Source organism: Nicotiana tomentosiformis, chromosome 6 (genome assembly GCF_000390325.3).
Source record: "Nicotiana tomentosiformis chromosome 6, ASM39032v3, whole genome shotgun sequence".
In the NCBI taxonomy this organism is placed as follows: Eukaryota; Viridiplantae; Streptophyta; class Magnoliopsida; order Solanales; family Solanaceae; genus Nicotiana; species Nicotiana tomentosiformis.
Window position 1 is genome coordinate 66634424 of NC_090817.1, and position 16398 is coordinate 66650821.

The 16398-nt window shown below is 35.2% G+C and overlaps 2 protein-coding genes across 7 annotated transcripts; both read left to right on the forward strand.

The window, feature by feature from the left end:
- The first annotated feature begins 2213 nt into the window (after positions 1-2213).
- On the forward strand, positions 2214-4629 carry LOC104108271 (uncharacterized). 4 transcript variants are annotated; one of them, XM_070177436.1, is made up of 3 exons: positions 2214-2762; positions 2835-2908; positions 4310-4629. In XM_070177436.1, exons 1-3 carry the CDS (start codon positions 2273-2275, stop codon positions 4448-4450), a joined length of 705 nt encoding a protein of 234 aa, XP_070033537.1. In that variant the 5' UTR covers positions 2214-2272; the 3' UTR covers positions 4451-4629. The 4 variants fall into 4 exon arrangements, with proteins under 4 accessions (XP_070033537.1, XP_009615557.1, XP_070033538.1 ...); XM_009617262.4 differs by having other exon boundaries at positions 2215-2762; positions 4307-4629; XM_070177437.1 differs by having other exon boundaries at positions 2216-2762; positions 2844-2908.
- Positions 4630-6844: 2215 nt separating this feature from the next.
- On the forward strand, positions 6845-14114 carry LOC104108270 (pyruvate dehydrogenase E1 component subunit beta-1, mitochondrial-like). 3 transcript variants are annotated; one of them, XM_070177438.1, is made up of 15 exons: positions 6845-6975; positions 7220-7298; positions 7417-7479; positions 7572-7652; positions 7962-7988; positions 8106-8168; positions 8265-8351; positions 9519-9644; positions 10549-10682; positions 10775-10851; positions 10933-10994; positions 11686-11724; positions 11826-11950; positions 12095-12209; positions 13726-14114. In XM_070177438.1, exons 2-15 carry the CDS (start codon positions 7248-7250, stop codon positions 13777-13779), a joined length of 1104 nt encoding a protein of 367 aa, XP_070033539.1. In that variant the 5' UTR covers positions 6845-6975; positions 7220-7247; the 3' UTR covers positions 13780-14114. The 3 variants fall into 3 exon arrangements, with proteins under 3 accessions (XP_070033539.1, XP_070033540.1, XP_070033541.1); XM_070177439.1 differs by having other exon boundaries at positions 6973-7110; XM_070177440.1 differs by lacking the exon at positions 6845-6975 and adding an exon at positions 7057-7116.
- Positions 14115-16398: the final 2284 nt, after the last annotated feature.

Consider the following 16398-nt stretch of genomic DNA (forward strand, 5'->3'; position numbering starts at 1 on the left):
AACCCAACCGAAACTCACCCGAGCCCCTCGGGACCTTGTCCGAGCATACCAACAAGTCCCAAAACATAACACGATTCTACTCGAGGCCTCCAATCACACATAACAATATCAAAATCACGAATCGCACCTCAAATCAAACTTAATGAACCTTTAAACTTTTAACTTCCAAAACTCGTGTCGAACCATATCAAATCAATTCGGAATGACCTCAAATTTTGCACACAAGTTTCAAATGACATAACGAACTTATTCTAACTCCCTGAACCATAATCCGAACCCAATAATATTGAAGTCAACTCCCAGTCAAACTTATGAACATTCCAAACCTTCAAATTTCCAACTTTTGCCAAATAGTGTCGAAACCATCTAAAAACATCCAAATGAAATTTCGAGATTACGCCCAAGTCCAAAATTACTATCCGGACCTTCTAGAACCATCAAAACTCCGATCCGAGGCCAAATAGACAAAAATCAAACTTTGTCAACTCTTCCAATTTAAAGCTTCTAACATGAGATTCATTTCTACAAATCCATTCCGAGGCACCTGAAAACCAAAACTGACGATTCGCACAAGTCATAATACATCATATGAAGCTACTCAAGACTTCAAACAATTTAACGGAATGCAAATACTCAAAATGACAGGTCGGGTCATTACAAAAACTTACCGAAATGAATATTTGGGAAAACTATAACCCCCGCCATCTTGTTCATAAATATCGTAGCTACGATATCGCTTCTAGCTTATGGAAATACATTATCCCATATTTGGAATTCCATCGCGAGAGCCGTTTATACAAAATTTCGGGTAAACTATAGCCACCTCCTTCTTTGAGTAACCTCTCTATATATATATATTTAAGGTTAGCTCACTTGAGCTTCCTCGCCTTTCACCATATGATCAGTTGATTGCTTTTCAATTTGAAGATTAATTTACAATCCAAGAGACGTCTTCAGCTGAAACCATAGATTGGTTTACTAAACAAAATTATTTCAATGGTTCAAAATGACAACAAGGGATTATTCCTGTCTTTTAGCCTCACAAGAAAGACGGGAATACAAACGAAGGAAAGACTGCAACTTCAACGTAACTGGTCTCCTTTCCGTCTTCCTTAGAAATTGATTTAAGTATGAACGCAAATGACTTGAAATAGGTAGAGAAAATTTAGGAAAAGCCAATTATCCTTCTTTTACGAATAAAATTCTTATAGTAATTAGTGTAGAAAATCATTTCCTCAACATTTCTTGAAGTACCTAATGATGGGGTCCACACCCATTAAAAGAAAATAAAAAAAGGTTGTAACACAACCAAAACAAGTTTTGGCCAAACTTGCTTTTGATATCAATTTGCAAGAATCAAATTGGCAAGTTGCAACGAGGCAAGCTTCTGATTGGTTGAAAGTGAGGCCGCTTCCTATAAATAGATGTATCGGCTTCATTCTTTAGACACACAGAAGAAACAAAGCTTCAAGTATTTTACAGATAGAAAAATAGGATAAATAGAGTGTGAGCGTTATTGTAGTGAAGTAAGAATCTCAAAAGAGGTTATTTCTTTTGAGTGTATAGTGGTTCTTGGAGTATTTACTCGAGATTACGAAATATAAAATTTCTCATTATAGTGGATTACTTTGCTCCTCTCGGGCCCGTGGTTTTTCCCTTATTCAGAAGGGTTTTCCACGTTAAAATCTTTGTGTTCTTGTTGTTATTTTTGTTGATTACTGTATCTCGATACTATGTTATTATTTCGATGTTATTACCGTGAATATTATTTCTGTGAGAATTTATTCCCATCTAATTCATGTATTAACCTCACCTTGTTCAGCATTTCCTGGAATGCCTCTTTAAAAAGTACGTAGTAACACCTCATCTTCAAACAGTACAAATCTTCGAGTTGGCTAATTATTGAAATCTAGGACTAATGTTAAACAATTAAAGCAGCCAGCTTTATAATGAGTTATGATTTAATTTGACTTTCATTTCATTTGTTTAATTTTAATTAATATCTTTTCTTTATCCTGAGTGTTCATTGAGAAATTTAAAAGTGCTTTATTTTAATATTTGAAGTTCTCGTAAATTTGTGTTTAGCTTAATTTAACCAAATTTAATTGATAAAAGTTAATGTGAAAAAAAATACACATGTTACGCATTTGTTGGTTGGTGCATTCAACGGACCGGGATAAGTTTTTTTTTTTGGTTCTCCCACCTTTTATTACATTTTCCTTTCATTCATTTTGAGCCTGCCTTCCCAATTCCTTGTGAAAGGAATTGAGAAATGCCCTTTTACAGAATTCTTAGAATGGGTTGTGGCGTTTCCAAGATAGATGCCAATGGCGTCGCCACACCTAACAGGATCCTCCCCAATTTCCCCAATAGAAGGAGGCACAAAGAATGCACCCCTTCAAAGAAAGAACCATTGTTGTTGATGCATGAAATACCAGATGAAGATCATGCAAATATTAATAGACATTCAATATCTGCTCCAAAATGTGATGACAATATGAGTTGTGTCACCTCTGAGGGGTCTAATGAAAAAAGGGTTGCCAAAATAATGGCAATTGTTCAAGAAGAGGAAAAATATAATGAAGGAGGAGGAGTGCATGAAAATGAAGAAAATGGAGGAGAGAAGGATGATAATAATGACGACGACCTGAGGGCCATTAATAAGCTTCGTGTTGACGAGGAAGATGGTGATCTTTACCCTAGTTCACCAAGTTTTAGGGTTTATTTCACCGATACGGATGTTGAAAGCAACAAGAATGACGGTATGTATAATCTTAAATTGACTAGCTTTATTCTTATTTATCGATCTTTTCTCTGTTAATAATGATTAATAGTTGCGGCAGGTAATAACAAGGTTGGCCTGAAGAACATAACCCCAGTTGCAGCTACCACCATATCATCAACAAAGGTATGCATATGATTTCATTTACAATTAGCTCTGTTCAACTATAAAGGGCTTGACATATTATCTTTCCTTATTTCCTTCTGCGTTAATACATTGGCCATCATGGCCCTACGTAAAATTGAGATCTGTTACCTTCTTTTGCCTCATTTCTTTTTCTTTTAGAAAAAAGCTACATTATATTTAACTAAAAGAACAAATTCATAGCTTATTGTTTACCCTAAAAAATGGAAAACAATTGAATTTATATGTGGTTTTAAGGATACGTGGACTAATTCAATACGAGTGATTAATGACGTTAGATTAAGCAAATGAAGAACGTAATAAATGGCCAAACCAATGATAAGAGTAATTCCGAGCTCGGTTGATGGCTCAATGAGGAACCTGCCCTCGATTCCAAGCTAGCACTTATGAAGAACTTAAGAACAAAAATAAGAGTTTTTAACAACAAAGAGAATTGAAATAAATTGTCTTGGTATGCGTGTTGCAATGTTCGTCGTGAATAATAAGCTTCCCTCTTTATATAGTAGGGGAGTTTTACCCTAAGTACAATTCTAAGAAAGGTAAAGAAAATTTATTTTGCTAATCACTGATTTTCTGCCGATACGGACCGAGATTCACGCTGCGATATCCGGTTGGGCACGGACATCACGACCATTTGTTAATCGTGTGCAACTGTTTGGTAATGCTTTCCGAAATCTTGATCCTCGAACAAGACCCGGAGGACATGGCCCCGATACCCCCGAGGAAAGGTGTTTTGCCCGACCCCGATACGAGGGGCTCCTCGCTCTGACTCCGATTTATTACGGTCACGTTCCTATTCTGTTTGCCTCACCGGAAAATCGAGGTGTTCAGTGGGCTCTGTTTTACCCGTATACACTTATATTAAAAAGAAAATAGATATAATTTTTCCTATTTCAATAAGAATATTGATAGCTATTCATTTTCAAAATATGTAAAATATTTTCATCATTCCCCACCTGCGTGCCTTAATTATTGTGATAGACGTGTTAATTTTGCTATTAGAAGTGGTAGCAATTGTCCGTTTATTCAAAATCAGTTGGCTTCCAAATTCTACTAATTGAGTTATGCTAATATTCATTTCATTTTTTTAGAAATGAGAAAATTGGGGTAGGAGAAATAGGGGAAGGGATTACCAGGTGGGAAATCAAAATTTTACCAAGAAGACAAAAGTTCATGTAGTCAACCAATTGAGCTACTAAGATTCTCATATTAATATTTAGTTAGTTTAAACTTATAACATTCGTATGTAATCATAAATATAATACATATTACTTTATATATTGGCTTAATAGACCAAAAGATTGACTGCCATCAAACTCAACATGCATTCACCACCGTTTTATTTCTTTTCTAGCTCTCACTTCCTCATATTTCCTACAGGAGTGTGTGGTCAAGGAGGAAAAGAAGGAAATAAGAAAGAAGAGTTTTAGAAATGTACTACCAAGAAACCTGTTGAATGTTCGATCATCGTCTAACTCTTCAACTCGCTCCACACACCACCACAATACTCATCATCCAGCTTGATCATATCATGCAGAAGGGAACAACACCTCCACAGGCTTCGTGTAATTAATGGGAATTTGAGAATTGAAGTGTAACCTTTCAACAAAAAGAACAGACGTTGAATTTATTTGTAAACAAAATATTCTTCTATATTTGTTGTTTTCCTTCCTTTCTTATATACACTTCTACCTGTTTTGTTAGACGTTTCAAATATACTATTAACAAGACGTGATGTTATTGGTTTTGGATTAAGTTGGTAGAATTTTCACAATGTGAATCTCACACGGAAAATTAAATTCTTTGACTCATGTAATCTAAGCAGATCATTCTTTTGGGACAATTCCATAATTAGATTGAATTTAATTTGACTAAATTCCCATTTCTCAAAAGGATCGAAAGAAGTGAAAACTGTACTTTGCACCATTTGGGCTTTCGGCCATAGGAAGAATTAATCCAAATAGCCATTCAATCAACCACTTAAATTAAATATAAACCGACGGATGTATAATAGATGTATGATTTATGTATAATTATGTGAATAATCGTGTATAATGAGTGTATAATTTATGCATTCCGACTAGAATAAATAAATAATATATCTAACTTGCTATTTATGTAAAGATCCGTATTATGAGCACGTGCTGAAATTCATATGCATGGACAGGTACAATTTTATCCATGGACCTAACGGACTACATCTTGTTAATGTCTTTGCAATGCTATAAACAAAAATAACATAATATGAGAATAACAATTATTAAAGCAAACTAATGATATATTTGATTAAGATAATCGAAAGTAGTCTGAATAATAAAATAGAGAAGGAATCTAGAACCCTAGGTGAATGTCTCAAGCAAAAATCAAAATTATCTGATCGCCTCCCAAGAACAACAAAGTAGAACCCCTAGATATAAAGGAAGGAGAAGATTACTTGTCAAGAATCCAATCCTTGAAAATAGATAATCCAAAGTCGAACTCGAACAACCAAGAAGTTCCAAATCTCTCTCAAGAATTTTTTTAAGTCAAAATATGCTAAGTGGCTAATGAAATAACCCTAGTCTATTATAAATACAATGGAAAAAAGTTCCAAAGTTAATTTTCCAAAACAGGTCGCCAGGCCAAACCGTAACCCCAATCGTGTTACACCTCTGAACCTTGTCGAATTCCAAAAGCTTGTTTTCTTCACCTCTTCAGGGCCCTCTTGAACCGTAGCCAATGGTTGGTGAAACCGTGTCACACGGGTTGTGTTGGGATCTTTGATACTTTAATTCTCAAGACTCCAAACATGATATTCTTTGCATGAATCTTCAAAGTAACTCTCTAAACATCTTCTAATCAGTTCTCAAGACTCCAAACATGTATTCTGACTCTCTAAACATCTTCTAGTCAATTGTTGAAAATCATACAGCTTCTTAGTGTGCATCCCTTGAACGTTCTTGGACTTGGAGCAAGTCAACAGACCTCTAGATAATTCGGGTCATCCTCAATATTTTCCATTCTGCCCAAGTTATCTAGGATCGCCATGTTATCGCCCGAGTCCTACTTAGATGTCTTACTTGAAAAATAAGACTCGAGGAAATGTGCGTTATAGATAAATTAAAGAAAAAAAAGGTTAAAAATTATGATTTTACCATTTTCATGAGAAGACGCGAGAATGGCCTGCAATTCTACTTTTGAGTTCGGTAGAATCTTATAACTTTTATTCAGATCTTGTATTTTTATTTAAAAATCCGTTTAATATGTATAAATAATTTATTCATAATTTAATAATCTTTATTTTAAAATTCAAAACTCATAAACTCATAAACTCATCGTCATAATAATAATAATGTACTATATTAAACCATTTATATAGAAAGAAAATCATAAGTCAATGCTACATCTACACGTCCAATAGTAACCCTTCAGAAGTCCCAAGAGCCCAAAAACCGGAAAGGAAGAAAAGGCAAAAAGACGGGGAAATGGTGGGGAGGAATATCATGAAAAAGAAATTAGATGGAGAATGGTTAATATTCACAGCAGCCACATTAATAACCTGCCTAGCCAAGCCAAAAATCAATTTATTTTGAGAAATATTTTTTATCAAAAGTACTTTTGACAAGAAACAATTTGTATTTTGGTAATTAACCTGAAAAATACTTATAAGCCATATTTAGTGTTTGACCAAGTTTTTAAAAAATAATTTTAAGTGTATTTTTGTATTTTTTGAGAGATGCTACTTCAAAACTGTTTATGCTTCTACTCAAAAATATTTTTTTTCCTCTAAAAGCTGGGCTAAACACTATAATTTTAAGAAGAATTTTTTTTTTTTTTGAAAAAGTGCTTTTGAATTTGGAAACAGGTTATAAGACGGTCCCACAACAATTCTTATGTAGTATTCTCGTTGGCTATTGAGAAGGCCGCCAATAATATTATCAATTTATATATTTATATAAATATAAATATAAGGTAAACAAACAAATAGGAAAACACTTTTGTTGTCCATTTGGTAGCGCATACTTTTCTACTATTCTTTGCGCCCTGTGCCACTACGAAGCGCCTAACAGGTTCGTTACCCTTCAACAAACCCACACCCAAAAATAATACTACTAATAATCATAATGGTAGTAATAACTAAAACCCAGATCCAGTTTTGGCAATTTGTTGAGATTATTGTTATCCTATGGATGCATATGCACCCTGTATGTGTATGTTTTGGTTGATCAATATATGAGTTTGTTTATATGCATCCTGCTTTTCCTCAAGCAGATTTGACTTATATGCATTTGTAATTATTACTATTATTATTAGGATTTTGATAAGCTAAGAAGGGGCTGATATGTCTGGAATCATAGGTCGAACAATGGCCAGCAGAAAGATTTCTGCTTTGGTGAGAATCAATTAATGTTTTTTTCTTTTTGGAGTATTTCTTGTGGATCGACTTTGATATCTTTTTCTGACAAAAAAAAAAAAAAAGAAAATTGATGAATTTGGATTTACTATTTCAGAATCAGTTCTTGATGGGAAGCAGGGTATTTGCATCTAGAACTTACTCTTCGTCAGCTAAAGAGGTGATTCTTTTTGTTCTGTTTAAATTTGTTCTTATATGCATTTGCCTACTGTTTAATGTTGTTGATGGAGAAAGCATTTAATCTCTTTGTAGATGACAGTGCGCGACGCGCTAAATTCAGCTCTAGATGAAGAAATGTCTGCGGATCCTAAGGTCTTTGTTATGGGGGAAGAGGTACAATCCAAGTTTTTTGCTTAAAGATTCTTAAAATGCAAACTTTATCTGTGAAATGGGCCCAAATTGAGCAGAACTGATACAGAAGATTCATGTAGCCAACCTTAACTAGTTTGGAATTGAGGTTTAATTGTCGTGGCATGCCGTGTTATTGCAAATATTAGCCGACCTAACTAGTTTGGTACTGAGGCATAGTTATTGTTGCTGCAAATATTTATCACTAATAATGTTTTTCTTTTAATCTTGATATGTGTTATTTAATTTACTTATCAAAAAAAGGAAATCTTAATCCGTGTTATGTTTACTCAGGTTGGTGAGTACCAAGGAGCCTATAAGGTCAGAAATGGTTCTTTTCACTATCTTCTCAAGTCTTGCATTATTATCATGCATTCTTTGCCCTTGATGATCATCTTTTTTAGTGCCTGAACATCTTTTTTCTTCTTTTCTTTTTAGATTACGAAGGGGCTTCTGGATAAATATGGTCCGGAAAGGGTTCTTGATACACCAATTACTGAGGTTGTTCCTTCTGCTTCAATTATGAAACTGCTGCTGCTCCTTTCTTTCTTGAACATATATGATAAAGCACTTAAACCATTTTTTGTTCTTTCCTAGGCTGGATTTGCTGGAATTGGAGTTGGTGCAGCTTACCATGGTCTAAAGCCCATAATCGAATTCATGACATTTAACTTTTCCATGCAGGTTGAACTTCTGTTCTCATTTAAAATTGTTGTTTATTCTTTTAATATTTATTGATCTATTTGTTCTTACTCGAAGATCATCCAACAATGTCATTGAACAAAGCCCATATGTATTTTATGTCTGAATGAGTTCACGGTACCCATTTGTGAATGCCAATGACGGAGGGTGGGTCAAGTAGAACTGACAGGCTTCTAGGTTGGTAAGTTTCTGAAGAATGGGGCACATGTCACCTTAGGCGAATCCCACATCTGAATGGCATAGCACAAGTTCACATGGTACGCGCGTTTTTAGGCTCGATGATGGCGTAGCCCAAGGTACAAATCCGTAAGGTCTGTTGGGTTAAAGCGGACAATACATGCCATGGACTTGGGTCGTGACACCATCAATATGATGTGAACTTTTGGGAGGTCGATTGACAATGATTATCTTAAGCAAAGCATGCAAACAATTTGGATTGTGTATGATTGTTTTGGAGTTTAGTTAGTAGTTCTAATATGGTGTTCCTTCTTGGGGGGGGGGGGGGGGGGGGGATGCAAGTCGCTACTACTTCAATCAGTAAAAAGCGAGCAGCTACCTAATGCACAAAACTATAAATGACAATGACTTTTTGAGAAAGAACTATAGTGACAATTGACTTCCATGCTTAAATTTATGTTACACTCATAAAACAAAGGACAGTAGGAGATTGCTTTGTTTCTGAAGCAATGTCTTCACACACCCATGTAAAGTAGGAAGTCGATGGGGACCTTGTTTACATTGAAAGGTCCAGGAATATTTACGGTTTGATGCATTACATTATAGCTAATACCTAAGTGGCTGGAACTGTAAATAGCTGTTGATCATTTGATGTACTATTTGGTGGCCGACTAGATTATATCTGTAGGGGACTTGTTGTGAAGACAGGTAGAAATTTCTTCCTTCAACTATTATTTCTTGGGAGATTGAGTTCTTGTATATTTGTCTCCCTGACCAAATAGCATCCTTTCTTTACCTGTCTATGAACACGTGTCTATAGGAGACCTAGAATAAGATCATGACATCTCCTGTCTGCAAATATGACAAGCATATGAGGTGGTGGGTTCCCGCAAATTCACTATAGCATAGTTTTTATATTATAGTTTTTAACCCCGACCACATGCATAATGTATTTTCTCTAATTTTTTGCAGGCAATTGACCATATCATCAATTCTGCTGCAAAATCAAATTATATGTCTGCTGGCCAGATATCTGTGCCCATTGTTTTCAGGGGTCCTAATGGTGCTGCAGCTGGTGTCGGTGCCCAACACTCTCAGGTATATCTATGAACTGAAAACATGATGTGCTCACCATGTTCATTGATGGAATTGATTCTTAAGTGGAGCCAATAGGCAGAAGTAGACAAGACTGATACTCTAGATTCTTTAATATTCTCCTTTCGTTGTTTTGAATGGATTGTTTTTTAAAGTTGTTGGCTTTAGTTAATAACTCTTATATAGATGGCACGTGGTATGAATTACATTAGTGGACAGGAAGATGGTTAGCAGGCAGGGAGATGGTTTTTAACTACCACCTGGTGCACTGCAAGGTAACTTAGCTAAGGAATTGCTGGAGCACAAGATGTGATTAAGGGGTTTTGAATACTGACAGGACCACTTTCCTACTGTTGGAGCAGTCCCTAAGACAACTTCAGGCCTTCGAGCCTGATACAGGCCCCTCCATTCTTTTCTTTCTTTCTCAAAGAATCACCACCAGCGCTGGGTAAAAGGGTGGGGTAGTAAAAGGGGAAGGGAATAAAAAGGGTGGGTTTAATATTTAGCCATGTGATGGACATGTGGCAAATTCTGGTGCTAATCAATCCAATTAGATACTCCCTCCATTTCAATTCATTTGACGTGATTTGACTCGGCACGAAGTTTATGAAAAAAAGAAAGTTTTGAAACTTGTGGTCTTAAAAGCGTAAAGGGTAAAAGCTTTGTGGGGCTATAACATTTGTTTGGCTATAAAAGCTTCTCATTAAGGGTAAAGGGCATGGATGAACCATTTCTCATAGTTCAGGGGCATATTTGGATCTGTTCTCTTGTTTTTGTTGGGTTGTTTTAGTCAGTTATTTAAAGTTGTCGTTGAAGTTATCTTTCAACCTCCAGCAATGTGTGTGCCACAAGCACTTTTCTATTGCATAAAGTTCTATGGTCCTTTTTTTTTTTTTTTTTTTTGCAGTGCTATGCAGCATGGTTTGGTTCCTGTCCAGGATTAAAGGTACTAGCTCCATACTCTTCCGAAGATGCTCGTGGCTTGCTCAAAGCTGCTATCAGGGATCCCGATCCGGTTGTGTTTCTAGAAAATGAATTGCTGTGAGTTGCTTTACTGGTTAAGTTATTGAAAACTGTTGTTTTCTTTATTCCTTCTCATAATCTATCCTCAATGGTTGGCTTTCATGATGCAGATATGGCGAGTCTTTCCCTGTTTCAGCAGAAGCTCTTGATTCTAGTTTCTGTCTTCCCATCGGAAAAGCTAAGGCAAGTTGATCCAGGTGTATTACATTGTTTTTTCTGTATCATCTTATGGGCTATTGTTCCTTATTTTACAAGCATTGGCAGATAGAACGCAAAGGAAAGGATGTGACAATCACTGCCTTCTCAAAGATGGTTGGCTATGCTCTTCAGGTTTGTCGTCATTTTCCTTAGCAGTGTTTGGACCATTTCTGAATGAATTCGAGCAGCATACTCCATGACAAAAATTTTGACGGTTTCTCCGAATATGGAAAGACGGTTAATGAATCCAGAAGAACTATTTCCAACCGATGAGGCGCATGACAGTAGAAGGATATCTATACCTGATAGCAATGCTAGTTCTATCTGAATCTAAGATTGTTCTTTATGAGTTTGTGGACTATTATCGCAAGTCTTGAATCATTTGACAGCTTTCAACTTTGAAGTGTCATTCATCTATCTCCTTTCTGATTCACACAGAATTCCTTCTGTTTCAGGACTTGAAGATGGCTTGAATTTGACTGGTTTTGAGCAACTAGCTTTTATTTTTTTCTCTGCGTCTTGGATTGTTTTAAGCTTTTTTTTTCTTTTTGATAAGTAAAATAATATGTTAAGCCTTGGATTGTGTTAAATTAGTAAGTATTCACTCGTAGCTGCTGAAGTTTAGATCCTAGTACAAATGCCCTTAATATTCGAAGAATAGTCTCATACAACTTACGATCTGCTAGTTTGCTAGAGTGGAATTTCACAGGAGATAATAATATTGCTTGGATTTGATGTTGATGCATAAACAATATATAGTATGACCTTGTCTTTAGTTATACTTGTTTCGATTCTATGCGTGATAACATATTAACTTTTATAGGCTGCTGAAATTCTTGCTAAGGAAGGAATTAGTGCTGAGGTATGACTCCTGAGTTCATGTCCAGTTTTGTTCTTTTATACTATTTCTAGTATGCATAAAAAGTTCCAGCTTTTCACTTGTCATTTTTTTTCTGTAATCAGGTTATAAATCTGCGCTCGATCCGACCACTTGATAGACCCGCCATTAATGCATCTGTGAGGAAAACCAACAGACTTGTAACTGTTGAAGAAGGATTCCCACAACATGGCGTTGGCGCTGAGATCTGGTTACTTTCTTTTAACAGTCTTAGACCATAACCCATTCACACACAACTCAAACCCTCCTCCCTAACCCACCAAAAATTTGAGCTCCTTTGTTCCGTTTTCCGTTTCAGTAAAACTTACTGATTATATTTTCCTAATTTTACTAGTGCATCTGTGGTTGAGGAGAGCTTCGCGTATCTTGATGCACCAGTTGAGAGGATAACAGGTGCTGATGTTCCTATGCCATACGCAGCAAATCTTGAAAGAATGGCTGTTCCACAGGTTTGTCGTTGAAGATATCTTTAGCTCTCACCCATTGGGTTTGTTATCTTTTAATTAATCACAAATTGGTGGTTTCATTAGGTCCTTTGTAGTTTATGATTCTGTTATGGCCTATATTACATAGATTCTTCATATCTTCCCTGCCTTGATGTACTTCTGCCGAACGGATGTGCAGATGCACGGGTCATGCGGATTCTCGAAAATACATTAAATATTAGCAAAAGACTCTGCATATCGGTACCAGATATTTATACACACGTGTGCAGGATACGTACCATAAACAAGTCCATGTAACATAGTTATGGATATTGTGATTGCAAATTGGTACATATGGATATTAACTGGATGAAAAAAGAAATGATCCCAACATGGCTGAGCATTAAACTCTCTGTGTCTCTAAACATTTGTATAATGTTGAAGGGCTAGGGTCTGATGCACTCAGGCAAGAGGATGAACTGGCCGAAGGACATATTAGGATCAATTGGCCAATGCAGCATCCAAGAATAATATCTCTTGCTTGTCAATGAGGGTTACTGATAGCCAAGTTTTCAGAGGTCCAATGCTCAGGGTAGATAGGTTTTGACTATGTTGCTAAATAATGAGTGCGAGTTGTACAAAACGGTTGTCCAACAATGTTATATTGGTGTAGATGTTGGGGCCTTAGCATATACACAAGATAAAGTCAAAGAACTGCAGATGTTAAGATGAATGTGGGTTTATACAACATTGGACATGATTAAAATGACCACATCCTAGATATGTGTTAAATGGTTTGATCATATCCTACTTATACCTCTTATATGCACCAGTCCATTGGTGAAGTACTTCGACAGTTGGAAGTTTCTGAAAGAGAACGAGGCAAACCTAAAATCACATGGAGAAAATTATCTCAAAAGAGCTAATAATTTCTCAGATCAATGTGAACTTGGAATATAATCGAAGTAAAAGATCTATATAGGCAACTAGTTGGAATTAGACTATTAAAATTTAGTTGTTTTTATTACACTTAAACTAGGTCAGGTGTTTTCTAAGAACTTTCTTAGTGTTAGTCTGGTTAGGGACTTGTATGTTAGTGTAGTGATACATGTAATGATTTTGTGGATGTCTAACTTGCTTTAAAAGGCATTAGTTAGTATTAGTATCAAATTGATCCGGATAGAGCTGAATGAATACAATGATCCATATTCCCATCTTTACTAATATGATATTGAGACATCATTGACTGATTTACTGACCAAGCGAATATTGCAATATGCCTCACATTGTATCAGCCTAAGTAGAAAAAAGATAGAGAAGAGTAACAAGCCACCAGAGTTCAGTTTTATTATATGAAAGTCCATATATCATGTCCATACAAATTGCAAACAATGTGCATGAAAGTTGAAGGTACTACTTGAAACAAACAATGAATAACCGCATAGCTAATATTTCTTCCCATCTTTTAGCGGTGATTTGCATTTGAAACTTGATAACTGGTTTTTGTTTCCTTGTGAAGTATTTAAATTTTCTGACGCAGGTAGAAGACATTGTTCGCGCAGCAAAGAGGGCCTGTTACCGATCAAGTACCTAAATTAGAGTTCCAATTGCTGCTGCTTAGGCTTTGGTCCAACAAGGTCTTGTTGTTCCAACTTCCAAGCATGTAACTCCTTTTTGTGGATATCGATTCTTTATCCGCCTGTGAGTGGATGCTTCTGTTTTTGCCATCTTCTGGAAAGTTTAGTTGACTGTAGAAACAGCTAAACTGTAAACTAAATTAGCAGAGGAAATCTGCCGCCATATATTTCAACATACAAGGATATAATACTTGTCGAGAATAAAATTTCTGTGATACGTTCAGGAAAACATTCTATCAGAAAATACATACGTTCTGGGAAGTATCAAAATCTAATGCAACTGTTTTTTTTCCTTCTTTGTCCAGTCGTATCTCAATTGTTGTTGTTGCTATAAATTGTTCAAGGGAACACCAACTCTACGTGGACAGACGATATAACTTTTTCACTTTTATTTATTGTTCTCGAGACGCTTTTGCTCCTTTCTCTTATTCATTCATGTATCAAAACAGGGCAAAAGAAATACGAGTTTCAAGTATAAGCCAAGTGATAATTTTTTTAAGAAACATCATTATAGACTTAAATCGAATGACAACTTTAGTATTATCAAGTCAGATTTCCAGGAAAAAAGAAAAAATACTTCAGTCAGATTTAGAACTTTTTTATATCTAAAACATTGTCATATTTTGGGTCATTCGATAGTATTTGTTTATTGATGATGAAATTGAATAAATATCTTCATTATAGATCACTTCTTTTGGGTGGTATTTACATTATATTTAGGATTGTAAATTATAAAGCAGGGCAAAATTGAGGTGACGTGGCATCATCTTATACTAGAAATGCCATTTATCTTTTTGTTGTTTTTTTGGGGCCTTTTTCTATCTTTTTCCTGCTAAAAAACTGAATCATTCAAATTAAATATCTTTGAAGGAATGCGACGGTTGCAATAGTAATGTCCAAGAAAGAATGCGAGGTTACTTTTCCCCCTTCTCATTTTGTCCAAAAACTCTAATTATTTGGTCTTTTTCTCTTCTCCTATTTATAGAAACTCTTTAAAGTTTTTCATTTAACTGATCACCAAGGGTCATATCAGTTAAGCTATACAAAAGAAAAAAAGAAACGAATGAAACCATCAATATCCATATCTTGTATCAACAAGAATTTGGAAAAGACGATGAATAATTGCCTTTTGGCGGAAGACACACTTTGAACTTTTAATATTCGATATATATACTTAGTCCGTCAAATAGATGTTTCTGATATGGCAAGACGTTTTTCTTGAAGATACTATTTTTTTTTTGTCGTTGAATTTGTGAAAATTAATGACCAATTGATGATTGTTTACTATGCTTTAGGCATTTTGGAGTAGTTAGATTTTGAAAAGATGTTTGAAGAATACATCACCCGCTGTTCAGCGATGCAATTTATATATCTCCTATTTTTCTATGTTCTACCTATAGAATTTGGTTCATTCTCTTTCTTTTTTAATTTTCCTGTTTTGTCAATTTCTTAATAACAAGTTACGACATATGCTTTGTGGACTTGTATACTGGTTTCTTGATAGTCATGGCTTGCTTTTGAGTTTTTAGAACTGTTGAAGAACAACGAGTTTGAAGAAGTTAAATCTGGTGCCAATATTGGTAAAGTAACGTAACCTTGTAATATAAGTTTTGTGTTGGGAGCTAAAACAAACTGTAATAATACATTAGACAATGGTGACTATGGTAAAGTAGACACAAACAGACATTATAGTGAACTAATGCACTTGCTTGATTAAACATACCCATACAAGTTGTCTTTAAACTAAAAAATAGTATGTAAAAAAAAAAGTGTGAAACTTGTAACGTGAAAACTAGCATTGAGAATTGCTGAGACAAGCTCAGAACAAATAGAAAAAAGCTTATCTGTATATTTGAGTATTAATGGACATTCGGATAATCTGTATATTTGAGTATTAATGGACATTTGGTTATCCGATACTGAGACCATTACCTTGGAGAACATAGAGAAAGAAAAATTATCAAAGACTACTGCTTTCTCAATTATGTATTTGTAGGTCCTTATGCTATCTTTTTATACTTTACTTTATGAGGTGTTCTGTCCATCACATTAATAATTTACGTTTGGGTTTATCAATTTTCTTTTTTTAATTTTGACAAGCCGTACTTTTTGTTATTTATAATAATCATATATTTAGAAAAGGTTATAGAAAACTCGATGAGATCTCGCGAATTTGCGGACAAATTTATTATTAGTTGTATATAAATTTGAAAACTTACATTCAGATAGTTTTGTGCACCCTCTAATTTACCAAATATTCGTAGTTTCGTTGAATCCATACTGAGACAGACGTTAGTACTATGTGAATACACAGCTAAATACTCTCCTACTCTAGCCCCATACACTTTCTTGTCAACATTAAGCTCGTCATACATGTCTGTCTATTGCCCTTGACAATTATAGTCGAGTTCAATACTCATGCTCAGTGCCATGGAATCAATTATAACATCTCATGAGCTCAACACTACAACTTTTAAAGGTCAAACTTTTGATGACAAAATCAAGAAATAATATATAACTCAAAATTAGGAGAAAAGTGTGTTCACTTTGATATTTTCATCTTATTGAGGGATTAA

Coding starts and splice junctions, on each gene's coding strand:
- LOC104108271 (XM_009617262.4), top strand. CDS start 2,273: ATGCCCTTTTACAGAATTCTTAGAATGGGTTGTGGCGTTTCCAAGATA. Junction 2,763..2,834: donor TGAAAGCAACAAGAATGACG/GTATGTATAATC, acceptor AATGATTAATAG/TTGCGGCAGGTAATAACAAG. Junction 2,909..4,306: donor CCACCATATCATCAACAAAG/GTATGCATATGA, acceptor TATTTCCTACAG/GAGTGTGTGGTCAAGGAGGA.
- LOC104108270 (XM_070177438.1), top strand. CDS start 7,248: ATGTCTGGAATCATAGGTCGAACAATGGCCAGCAGAAAGATTTCTGCT. Junction 7,989..8,105: donor AGTACCAAGGAGCCTATAAG/GTCAGAAATGGT, acceptor TTTTCTTTTTAG/ATTACGAAGGGGCTTCTGGA. Junction 8,352..9,518: donor CATTTAACTTTTCCATGCAG/GTTGAACTTCTG, acceptor AATTTTTTGCAG/GCAATTGACCATATCATCAA.